The following is a 13159-nucleotide window of genomic DNA, read 5'->3' on the forward strand; positions in this document are numbered from 1 at the left end:
AATTGAAGAATTGAAGAATTGAAGAATTGAAGAATTGAAGAATTGAAAATTTCAGACATAGAAAATTTGAGAGATTGAGAAATGGAGAAATGAAGATTTGGAAATTTTAGAACTTGAGAGATCGCAAATTTGAGAGATTGAGAATTCGTGATTTTGAGATTTAGAAATTTATAGAATCTTGAATCTTGAAAAATTGGGAAATTTGTAGTCTCGAAATTTGATACAATATTTGATAAATTTAAAAGATATATTTTTACAATCATGATAAAAATTTTTATCTACATTCTATCTTAAATACCAATTTTCAGCAAAAAATATGCACATAAGTCGACCATTCACTAATTATCAACAGTTTCAATCGAAAAATTTCATAAGCATTTCATCTTTCTAATTAAGCATCCATCGAAAGGTTCCTATAAACATGTCCGACACTTTAATTAATTTCACGCGTCAAATAGTACTTCGAGTGGAATTAATTTGACAGAAACGAAACACGATTTGTAAAAGTGGAAGAATTTTAGAACCGCATTGTCAAAGTTTCATTAAATCAGAATTATGGAATTACGACTTTAGAAAATAGCGTGTAATTGTCAATTATATTGTTAGTGTTTAATTGCATGACGAGTAACGTTTAATCAAACACGTGGCTCTCTTACTATTTGCTTATGTTGTTAATTTTCCTCGACAAACCCAAATTAACTGGATAACGTTTCTCCGTATATACGAAGTCAAAGTTTTCGTGTAAATTATACAAATATCTGTGGACATTGCAACATTTGTGTTAAATGTGTCACGACGTTTCTGGCATACAGAAATGTTCGTTTAAATTACAATGCGGGGATATGTAAGCGCGATATGAAAATATTTCTCACGTTCTTAATATTGATCTTTCATCAAACAATTTTAATAATTGATTAATAATTCAATTTTGCAATTTTTCAATATTTCAATTTCTCACTTTCTCACTTTCTCAATTTTTCAACTTTTCAACTTTTCAACTTTTCAATTTTTCAATTTTTCAATTTTTCAATTTTTCAATTTTTTAATTTTTCAATTTTTCAATTTTTCAATTTTTCCATTTTTCCATTTTTCAATTTCTCACTTTCTCACCTTCTCAATTTCTCAATTTTTCAAGTTTTCCATTTTTCAATTTTTCAATTTTTCAATATTTCAATTTCTCACTTTCTCAATTTTTCAATTTTTCAATTTCTCACTTTCTCAATTTCTCAATTTTTCCATTTTTCAATTTTTCAATTTTCCAATTTTTCAATTTTTCAATTTTTCAATTTCTCACTTTCTCAATCTTTCAATTTTTCAATTTCTCACTTTCTCACTTTCTCACTTTCTCACTTTCTCAATTTCTCAATCTCTCAATTTCTCACTTTTTCACTTTCTCAATTTTTCACTTTCTCAATTTCTCAATTTCTCAATTTTTCTATTTTTTAATTATTCTATTCCTCAATATTTCAAATTTTTAAGTCGTAAAATTCTCGAATTCTCAGATTCTGAACTTTCAAAAATTCTCAGTCTTTCAACCCAAATGCCCACATTCCAAATTTCAAATTCATTCATCAACAAAACATTTCCAAAACGCCATCTTTCTCTCCGATTCCTCTTACCACAACTCTAAAACCGTCGCAAAATGCCTGACCCGCCGCTCACAATTCCGAAGCACCGAAATAAACGTGACCTAACCACCGAAATAAATTCAAATCTAATCGCAAGTGTCAGCCGAAGAGTTACCAGTTACCACAAATTAATTAATCCGTTAATCACCCTAGCCGAGATCCACGTTGTTTCGTGTTTTAAACAAACTTAGTCAAGCACCTTTCACGATTTTCACCAGTGTCCCCAACTGACGTTTACCGGAACTTTTAACGCAAATATTGTCGCGGTTTGGAAACCAGCACCCGGCCTGTCCTCCCGTTTCATAGCGGACTCACCGCGAAACGGAAGGTCTGGCTTCGGCAATTATTGTTCTCGGATGTTTGTCGACGTTTCTGATCGGTCGGATTTCATTTGGTGATATTGGCAAGATCGGTTTATCGTTTAACGCCGCCAAAGCCGAGAACTTTCGAATTGAAACTATCGGCGGGGTCACAGAAGGAACGTATCGGTAAATCCCAGGCAAGTTTATGCCTAAACCCTCGGGGAGTAATCGAAGAGCGCTCAATTAAATTCAAAGGGAACCTATCGAATCGTGAGGGAACAGCAACTGTTTCGAAACAATGATACCCGAAATCACTGAATTTTAGCAACGATTCGAATGCGTGATTACTGCATTATCTATGTTTATACTAAAGCATGAAAATATGTGGAGTGCAATGGCGGGAATGTTTTTGATTTAGAGAAATGGGAGTTATGCTGGGTATTTTATTTTAAATTATACTGGTATAATTTCTATTATTTATCATGCAATTTTAGTTTGTAAACAAATTTTCATTTTGGGAATTTTTTAATGGTTTTAAAATGTTTTGCGAATTTTAAGTGTTGGACTATCAAGTGAGTAATGAATTAATATTTTGAGGGATAGAATTGAAGAAGGTAATTTTGCAAGTTTGCGAGTTTTGGTATTTATGGGTTTGAGAGTTGAGGATTTGAACTGTTTTAAAAGAGTTCACTGTTTGCTATAATTGGTACTCAGTCATTTTGTAGTATGTAGATTGCAAAAATATTTATATAGGCATTTTCGTCAAGCTTTAAGCTTTAAGTTGATGTATCATAAGTGCCATTTTGAGATACTTTTATGTCATGAAATTTTGAAAACATGAATCAATTCTGATGCAGATCACACATTTCGAAACTGGTCATTGTTCTCTATAAATTATGTTTCGCCATTCTGTATTAATAATATTACTGAAGCATTTATATACACATTTTTGTTAAGCATCAAGCTTCAAACTGATGTATCATAAGCACTATTACATGATACTTTTATGTCATGAAATTTTGATAACACATAGACCAACTTCAGATTACAGCTTTTGAAATTACTCATTCTTTGCTATAGTTAGTCTTCAGCCATTTTGTATTAAGAATATTATAGAAATACATACGTGGGCTTTTCCTTCAAGTTTTAAGCTTTAAATTCATGTATCATAAGAGCCATTTTGTGATACTTTTATGTCATCATTTTGTGACTCCACAAATCAGATCTAAACAAACTACACGTTTCGAAATCGGTCATTGTTGACTATAATTAGTACTCAGTCATTTTATATAAAGAATACTGCAGAAACGTTAATGTACACATTTTAGTGATACCATAAGCTTTAAATTGATATACCATACTTGGTATTCTGCGATACTTTTATGTCATCATTTTGCGATCACATGAATCACTTGCACTACACGTTCTGAATTTCTAACTTACTCTATACGTTCCTTGCTATAATTGCAGTTCAGCAATTCTATGTTACGAATATTATACAAACCTATATACGGACATTTTCAACAAGCTTTAAGCTTTAAATTGATGTATCATAAGTGGTATTTTGCGACATTTTTATGTCATGAATTCTTGAGAACATAAATCAGTTATAATACAGACTACATGTTTTGAATATCACTCATTCTTTGCTATAATTGCAATTAGTCATTTTATATTAGGAATATTGTACAAACTTTTATATTCCCATTCTGATGAAACTATAAGCTTTAAATTGATGTATCACACGTGTTATTTTAGCACACTTATATGTCATGAATTCGTGAAAACATGAATCAGTTCTGATGCAAACTACATGTTTCAAAGTCGATCATTGTTCCCTCTAAATTGTACTCAGTCATATTGTGTTAGGAATATTATAGAAACGCTTATATCCTCTTGTTGTATACATTATAAGCTTTAAATTGATGTATCATAAGTGCTCCTTGGCGGTACTTTTATGTCATCATTTTACAATCACACGAATTTCTAATTCCCACTATATTCTGAATCTCTAACTTACACTGTACGTTCCTTGCTATAATTGTACTGTAGCCATTTTGTATTACGACTATTGTAGAAACCTATACATAGAAATTTTCGTCAAGCTTTAATCTTTAATTTGATGTATCGTAAGTGCAATTTTACAATACTTTTATGTCATCATTTTGCAATTATATCCAACTTGTATTATTCTCTAAATGCATTATTCTCTAACTTACACTGAATGTTCCTATATTATCACTCAGTCATTTTGAATGTATACAATATATATAATATATACAATATTCATATCATCAATATTCGAATATATACAACCATTTGTGCCAAACAGCCTTCAAATTAACTATTTACCACCACTGTTACGTTGTCACACTTCATCACAAAATCCCCTCCGCTTCAACCCGTCATAACAACCAAACAAAGTTCGCGTATTCGTTAAAAATAATATTATAATATGAGTTTGCATGCTGCTATCAAGTCGGTAATGCCGGTTTAAGCTCACCTGTGCACCGACGAGACCAGCACGTAATCTAGGAATGTCTGTGTGACTCCAGTCCGATCTAGCCCAGGGATCAACTCTGCCGAGATCGCTGCTCAGATTCACCTCGCCGAGTTGATTGTGTACGAACTTTCTGACGTTCCAGGGCAAATCGTTGTGCCTGTGGAACAAACGCGTGGATAACAGTTCAGCGAGCTAGCATTCGGTCTAAAATTCTCGTTGCTAGGGAATTAAATTGCTAGATCTGTCTTCTGAATAGTTGACTTCTGTACGCGTCAACTCTCTATTGTTCTAAACGAGGAAGGCGTGCACTCTGATTAAGCGAATCGCATTTATTTCCCGTATCTTCCATCTTTTATGCGCCCTAATTTCCTTGCTTCTTAAGTCACTATTTCACTATTTTTCTAGTTTTATCTTTATGGTGTTTTCAATTGTTCTCATTTCAATTTTTGGGTGTTCTCAAATTTCTATATTAAAGAATTTCTGTATTGCGGAATTACTATATTCTCAACTTCCCACCACCCCAACTCCTATATTTTCCAATTTCTATTTCGTGGAATTCCTATATCCCCAACTTCCATCACCTCAACTTCTATATTTTCCAATTTCTATTTCGTGGAATTTCTATATCCCCAACTTCCCATCACCCCAACTTCTATGTTTTCCAATTTCTATTTCGTGGAATTCCTATATCCCCAACTTTTATATTTTCCAATTTCAATTTCGTGGAATTCCTATATCCCCAACTTCCCACTACCCCAACTCCTATATTTTCCAATTTCTATTTCGTGGAATTCCTATATCCCCAACTTCCATCACCTCAACTTCTATATTTTCCAATTTCTATTTCGTGGAATTCCTATATCCCCAACTTCCCATCACCCCAACTTCTATATTTTCCAATTTCTATTTCGTGGAATTCCTATATCCCCAACTTCTATATTTTTCAATTTCTATTTCGTGGAATTCCTATATCCCCAACTTCTATATTTTCCAATTTCTATTTCGTGGAATTCCTATATCCCCAACTTCTATATTTTCCAATTTCTATTTCGTGGAATTTCTATATCCCCAACTTCTATATTTTCCAATTTCTATTTCGTGGAATTCCTATATCCCCAACTTCCCATCACCCCAACTCCTATATTTTCCAATTTCTATTTCGTGGAATTCCTATATCCCCAACTTCCCATCACCCCAACTCCTATATTTTCCAATTTCTATTTCGTGGAATTCCTATATCCCCAACTTCCCATCACCCCAACTTCTATATTTTCCAATTTCTACATCGTGGAATTTCTATATCCTCAACTTCCTATTCTCCCCAATTTTTATATCTTGAAATTACTATATCCCCACCTTCCTATCACACCAACTTCTATATTTCTCAAATCCCTATATTTTCCTATTTCCTTGTACCAAAATTCCTCTGTCAAAAAATTTTCTATATCGCTCCCTTTCTACATAATTACTCAACTCTCTACCTATATTCCCCACGTTCCACATATGCTGTGTCACACATTCCCCACATATTAATACGACACCATGTTTCTCTACAAACACGCATTCTCCATAAAACTATATAAATTTTGAAAGAAATATTTCAAGCTAGAAAATGTTGAACCAAAAAATTTCAAGCTAGAAAATGTTGAACGAGAAAGTTTGAAGACCAAGGAAATTTTAAAAGAGAGAGGAGGATGGAGATATGGTATTGTGAACTAACCCGTCGATCAGAGGCACTTCAGTGAGGATCCTCCTGATCACGTCCAGCCTCTGCTGATGCGTGACAGGCGCGGATTGTAGAAGCAACGGTAGACAAAGTCCTCCGAGAAGCAGAGCCGCGACTAGGAGTAAAATGGGCGCCAAAACACGACATCTTCTACGAGGACTCTCTTCTCTGCGATCTTTGCTACTTCCGCTGCTTGGCGAGTCCTCGCATGGCGGTGGTAGTCGCACTGTGCCGTTGCACGGTGCCACGTCTGGCAGTTCTGTTAGGCACGTCGTCTGCAAATAGATAAATATATAGGTTAGGTGGGTTAGATAGGTTAGATGGATAAATTAGGTAGATGAGTTAGATAGATGATTTAGATGGATGAGTTAGATAGATGAGTTAGATGGATGAGTTAGATAGATATTTGATAGACAGATGGGTGTTCAAGTTAAGAGTTCTTGAAAACATCTTTTTCTCAAACTTCAACAAATTTTTCAAAAAATTCTCAAACTCCTCCATTTTTAACAACATTTAAATTACAAAAATTAAATGAATAACAACATTGTTATATTAAAGATTAATTTCGTTTATAAAAATGTTATATTAAAAATTAATTTCATATTTCAAATGTCGTATTAAAAATTAATTTCACATTAAACAATGTCGTATTACAACTTAATTTCATATTTAAAAATGTCGTATTAAAAATTAATTTCACATTAAACAATGTCGTATTACAACTTAATTTCATATTTAAAAATGTCGTATTAAAAATTAATTTCACATTAAACAATGTCGTATTACAACTTAATTTCATATTGAAAACTATCACGTTAAAACTTAATTTCATATATAACCAACTTTAAATGAATACCTAAAAATAGCCATAAAATAAAAAATCCTTTGAAAAGCTCATAAAGTGAGAAAACAATGAAAATTTCAAATTACAGTAATTCCACACGATATCAAACTTGAAATACACGTGTATTTGTATCAGAGATAAACAGAATTTAATTCTGCTAGTATATGCCATAATTTAACATGATACGGTCCATTTATTCCGAGTTGTACCAATGAAACTAATTTATGTAGAATTGACTTACTAGAGTGAACATTGTAGGGTTAGGTCAATATAAACTTAAGGACGAGAAACCTATCCTAGAACTTGTATTTACATTGGAACTTTTGAATTACACAGTTATTCTAGTCAACAGAATTTAATCGGTCTTATACGGAGGAGTCGTATTTAGACTCCGAAGGATTAACCCGTTTGTTACTGGAAAATTAACCTAACACGAGATTAATTGCTATGGAATTATTTTCAATGTACGAAAATTTATTAGTGATTTTTTTTTGTATTGTGTAATGGTATTTGGGAATTTGGGAAATTTAGGAATTTTGGGAATTTTGGGAATTTTGGGAATTTTGGGAATTTTGGGAATTTTGGAAATTTTGGGAATTTTGGGAACTTTGGTAATTTGGGAATTTTGGTAATTTGGGAATTTTTGTAATTTGGTAATTTGGAAATTGTGTAATTTGGGAATTTTGGTAATTTGGTAATTTTGGGGATTTGGGAATTTTGGTAATTTGGTAATTTTGGGGATTTGGGAATTTTGGGAATTTGGGAATTTCGGGAATTTCGGAATTTGGGAATTTGGGAATTTGGGAATTTTGGGAATTTGGTAGTTTGGTAATCTGGTAATTTGGCAATTTGGAAATTGGGAAAATTGGTAATTTGAAAATTTGGAAATTTAGAAATTTGGAAAATTGGTAATTTAGTAATTTGGAAATTTGGAAATTTGGAAAATTGGTAATTTGAAAATTTGGAAATTTGGAAAATTGGTAATTTAGTAATTTGGAAATTTGGAAATTTGGAAAATTGGTAATTTAGTAATTTGGAAATTTGGAAATTTGGAAAATTGGTAATTTGGAAAATTGGTAATTTACTAATTTGGAAATTTGGAAAATTGGTAATTTGAAAATTTAGAAATTTGGAAAATTGGTAATTTAGTAATTTGGAAATTTGGAAATTTGGAAATTTGGAAAATTGGTAATTTAGTAATTTGGAAATTTGGAAATTTGGAAATTTGGAAAATTGGTAATTTAGTAATTTGGAAATTTGGAAATTTGGAAATTTGAAAATTTGAAAATTTGGAAATTTGGAAAATTGGTAATTTAGTAATTTGAAAATTTGATAGCTTAGTAAATTGTAAATTCAAAAATTTAGTAACGATGTAATTTAGTAATTTGGAAATTTGGAAATTTGGAAATTTGAAAATTTGGAAATTTGGAAAATTGGTAATTTAGTAATTTGGAAATTTGGAAATTTGGAAATTTGGAAAATTGGTAATTTAGTAATTTGGAAATTTGGAAATTTGGAAATTTGGAAAATTGGTAATTTAGTAATTTGGAAATTTGGAAATTTGGAAATTTGGAAATTTGAAAATTTGAAAATTTGGAAATTTGGAAAATTGGTAATTTAGTAATTTGAAAATTTGATAGCTTAGTAAATTGTAAATTCAAAAATTTAGTAACGATGTAATTTAGTAATTTGGAAATTTGGAAATTTGAAAATTTGGAAATTTGGAAAATTGGTAATTTAGTAATTTGGAAATTTGAAAATTTGAAAATTTGGAAATTTGGAAAATTGGTAATTTAGTAATTTGAAAATTTGGTAGCTTAGTAAATTGTAAATTCAAAAATTTAGTAACTTGATGATTTGATAAAATTCCTAAAAAATTCAAAAGTATTGCTTATAATCAAGGACTTTCGTTATAATTTCAGCACGATCACACTTTTTTGTATCCACCCCTTTCAGTAGTAATTTTGAATAATTTCTGCTATGAGTTAATATCGAAAACTAAATAAAACTGATCGTTTATGAAGTATCAGAAGTCCATAAATTACGAGGCAAAGAACAACTGTAAGACGCCCGGGTGAAAATATATAGGAGCAACACTCTCACGCAGCTCGAGAGATATCGCCGAGAACGTTACCGAGACGCATTGCAGACGCCGTGAACTTTTCTTCGCACTTATCCTAACTCCCATAAAGTAGAGTAACACAGAGACGGGTTTTCCACGCGTGTCTCCAAATCCCTCCGCCATCCACTAACACTCGTAACACCGACGAAACTTTTATCGGACCGACACCGAGCAGAGGGTTCTTTTCCTCTTTAGCAGCAAACTGCGAACGATCGCGTGCTAGTTTTGTGTTTATGACGAGGCCACGTTTCGAGAGTCGCTCGCTCGTTTCGCTACAGACAAACGTCGCCCGTATCGAACACCCCAGATTTATACCTTCAACCGAGATATTTTCGGACGACCGATAAAGATACTACAAACTGGAAAAAATGACATGTGTTTGTTTGTTGCGATAACGCTTTACATTTATCTGTACTTGGTATACGATTTTTAGTATACATTTTGGAGTACTTGGTATGCTTTTTAGTTAGGTGCTTTTGGGGTGTAATTCGATGTGGAGGAACTTTCATCATTTTGAAATTCTGTAATTTTAAAATGTGAAATTTATGTTCAAACTGAAATTAAAATTCGTATTAAAATTCAAATTGAAGTTTTGGAATTTTAGGATGGGTTATTAAAATTCGAGTGAAAATTGGGTAATTTTAGACGAAAACCATTACAAATGAAATTGAAATTCAAATAAAAATTTTGTAAATATAGGATACAAGATTGTGGAAATGAAAAACTTTTAATGGGCAAATATAAAGTTCAAAAATGTAGTTTTCAAGTTGAACAATTTTTGAAACTTCAAATATAGAAATTTAGGAATTTTAACATCTGAAAATTTGGGGAAGTTTAACAAATTAGGTGGAGAAGTTAACAAGTTAGGTGTTTCAAAATTTAGAAAATGAGAAAATTAGGAAATTAAAAATTTAATAAATAAAATTATGAAAAAATTAAACTAGAAAATAACCTACTAATTCACAAAAAATTCCACATTCTGTATTACGCAAATGCTAATTTCTCTCGTACGAGCTTATTTAAATACCATTAGCAATTATTATTAAAATTACGTTGATATTAGGCGAGATACACGAGAAAGCTTATATCATGTACAATATTAAACATTCAGGAAGGAACAGACTTACGTATAAAAACAGATTTAGGAAAACTAAACGAGGGACAGAATTTCAAACGAAACACAGTCATACTGAATATTCAGTAGAACAAGTCACTATGGTCAGACCTGTCGTTCCATTTACGAGATGTACTACTTAGTCCGGTCAAAACTACATTTGCATTTATTTTACACTGTCCAGAAGTTCTTTGCCGGGATTTCTACGTTTCTCTTCAAATAAAATTCGACTATTATAATAATTGTATGTGCGTTGCTGCGTCAGCAGTAAGTGACGATTAAAAGACACGAATTGTTAGACGAGTGAATATAAATGGACACTATAAATTTTACTTCGCATTCAAGCTTCATATGAGGCACTCAAGTTACATATGACGCACTCAAGCTACACACGACGCACTCAAGCTACATATGACAAGTTACACATGACGCACTCAAGCTACATATGACGCATTCAAGCTACACACGACGCACTCAAGCTACAAATGACAAGTTACACATGACGCACTCAAGCTACATATGACGCACACAAGCTACATACGACGCACTTAAGATATATATGACGCACTTAAACTACACACGACGCACTCAAACTACATATGACGCATTCAAGCTACACACGACGCACTCAAGCTACAAATGACAAGTCACACATGACGCACTCAAGCTACACACGACGCACTCAAGCTACATATGACAAGTTACACATGACGCACTCAAGCTACATATGACGCATTCAAGCTACACACGACGCACTCAAGCTACAAATGACAAGTCACACATGACGCACTCAAGCTACATATGACGCACACAAGCTACATATGACGCACTTAAGATACACATGACGCACTCAAGCTACACATGACGCATTCAAGCTACATGTGACGCACTTGAGCTACATATGACGCACTCAAGCTACATGTGACACACTTAAGCTACACATGACGCACTCAAGCTACACATGACGCACTCAAGCTACATGTGACGCACTTGAGCTACAGATGACACACTGAAGCTACATGTGACGCACTTAAGCTACACATGACGCACTCAAGCTACACATGACGCATTCAAACTACATATGACGCACTCAAACTAAATATGACACATTCAAGCTACACGTGACGCACTCAAATTACATATGACGCACTCAAGCTACATACGACTCACTCAGGGTACAGACGACGCACTTATGTTTTACATGACGTACTCAAGCTACATATGACGCAGTCAATCTACATATGACGCACTCAAGCTACACGTGACGCACTCAACCCACATCGGCATGCTTCAAACCTGCCAAATCTTACACGAATTTTGAATACGCTTCAATTTGGAGTTTAAGTCCAATTATAATTTGCACGGTCAAGGATTGCCGAATACAAAATTGACATAACACTTCAACTTTTCTTCCCTGTTTTAATATTGTAGCTGTGATCAGTTAGTTCCAAAGCACCTGATAAATCATAAGGCAAATGGTTAAGAGCTAAGTGTATGTGCGTCACAGCGTCAGCAATATTAAGTGACGATTAAACGACGAATCATTAGGATACGAGTGAATATAAGTGGACTCTATGAATTTCACTTCGAACGACTAGTTTATTTTGCAACGTACTTGATCACTGTTTGTTCGAGAGTGTCGCCGAAGAATTTTTACGTTTCACGAAAGCTCGGAGTGGCCGTAGAATTTTTGTGACATTGCCGAGGGAAAACAGTTTCTAATTTTCTATCGGTTTAGGTAAAATTTGGGTGGAGATGAAAATGCGAGCGACGTATGAAGTGTGTCTGGGTTTACCCGCAGTGACCTAAGCAAGTAATAAAAGCAGCAATACCTCGACACGAATAGTTTACTGCGAACGAAAGACTCTACTGCTAAGGTTAAGGGTTCCAGATGTGACTGACAATAAAAAAATAATCGCTATAATGACTCGGGTCTTACCGTCGTTGTGGGTTAAGATTGATTTGAAACTACAAATAAAAGAAAAACTGTTAAAGCATCGAGAAAGTTGTGAGATCTAATCTTTTCGCAGTAATATGCATTATATCTACCAATTTTGACACAAGAACATTAATAATTTACAAGCAGAAATTGTGCGTTCGTATAAATTAATTCGGATTAAAGTTTCAATTCAATTGCGAATAAGGTCGATTAATTAAAGACTGTCCCAAAAGCACAAAGCTGCTTATATTCCAGATAAATGAATCTTTAAATGAATTTTCAAATACTCGGTGGTGCGTAAAAAATAAACGTGCAGTTCTAGCTGATTTTGAAAGGAACAATTAACCGGAGGTGTATCCTTCTGATTAATGGTAATTAATTTTATAATTTTTAATTTAGACAGCATTGTTATGAATATTATGAAGATTTATGAGTATTATATTATAGATTTAGTGGCGATATATATGTATTTGGAAGTCGAAAAATTTGATGGTTGGAAAATTAGGAAAGAGGATATGAATCTGTAGTTTGAATTTTTTATATTTATAAATTTTACAGATTTTCGTCTTTATTTATTTTCAAGTTTGCTATTTTCCAATTTTCCAAGGTTTAATTTTCTAATTTTCTACTTTTCAGTTCATCAAACTTGTTTATTCCTCAACTTTCAAGTTTCAAGATATAAAAATGTCCACTCTCTAAATTTCTAATTCACCAAATACAAAAATCTGTAAAACTAAATACACAAAAACTTCATACCTCTGCATTTCTACATATTAAACAAAAACCACTCGGTTTTATTCAATTTATATTTCCCGAAATATCATAATAAATAAAAGTGCATACAGCATAACTATAAATAAATTTGCAACAACTGTATCATCCAAAACAAATATCCATCCAGCTGGCGAAACATAACACGTGAAAATAGTTAGTGTAGATAAATTCTGTTTTAATTAAATCTGACCCACAATTACCATTCCA

At 32.8% G+C, this 13159-nt stretch overlaps 1 protein-coding gene across 7 annotated transcripts in view; it reads right to left on the reverse strand.

Annotated features, from left to right (window-relative positions):
* LOC100877990 (dipeptidase 1) overlaps positions 1-13159 on the reverse strand; it is a 414301-nt gene that overhangs the window by 86935 nt on the left and 314207 nt on the right. For all 7 annotated transcript variants that reach the window (XM_076534715.1, XM_076534710.1, XM_076534708.1 and 4 more), the window contains 2 exons: positions 6154-6434; positions 4434-4590 (listed from right to left, as the gene is read on the reverse strand). In XM_076534715.1, the coding sequence (XP_076390830.1) occupies positions 4434-4590; positions 6154-6434 (438 nt within the window). The remainder of the gene's footprint in view (positions 1-4433; positions 4591-6153; positions 6435-13159) is intronic.

The sequence above is a fragment of the Megachile rotundata genome, chromosome 8 (genome assembly GCF_050947335.1).
Source record: "Megachile rotundata isolate GNS110a chromosome 8, iyMegRotu1, whole genome shotgun sequence".
Classification (NCBI taxonomy): Eukaryota; Metazoa; Arthropoda; class Insecta; order Hymenoptera; family Megachilidae; genus Megachile; species Megachile rotundata.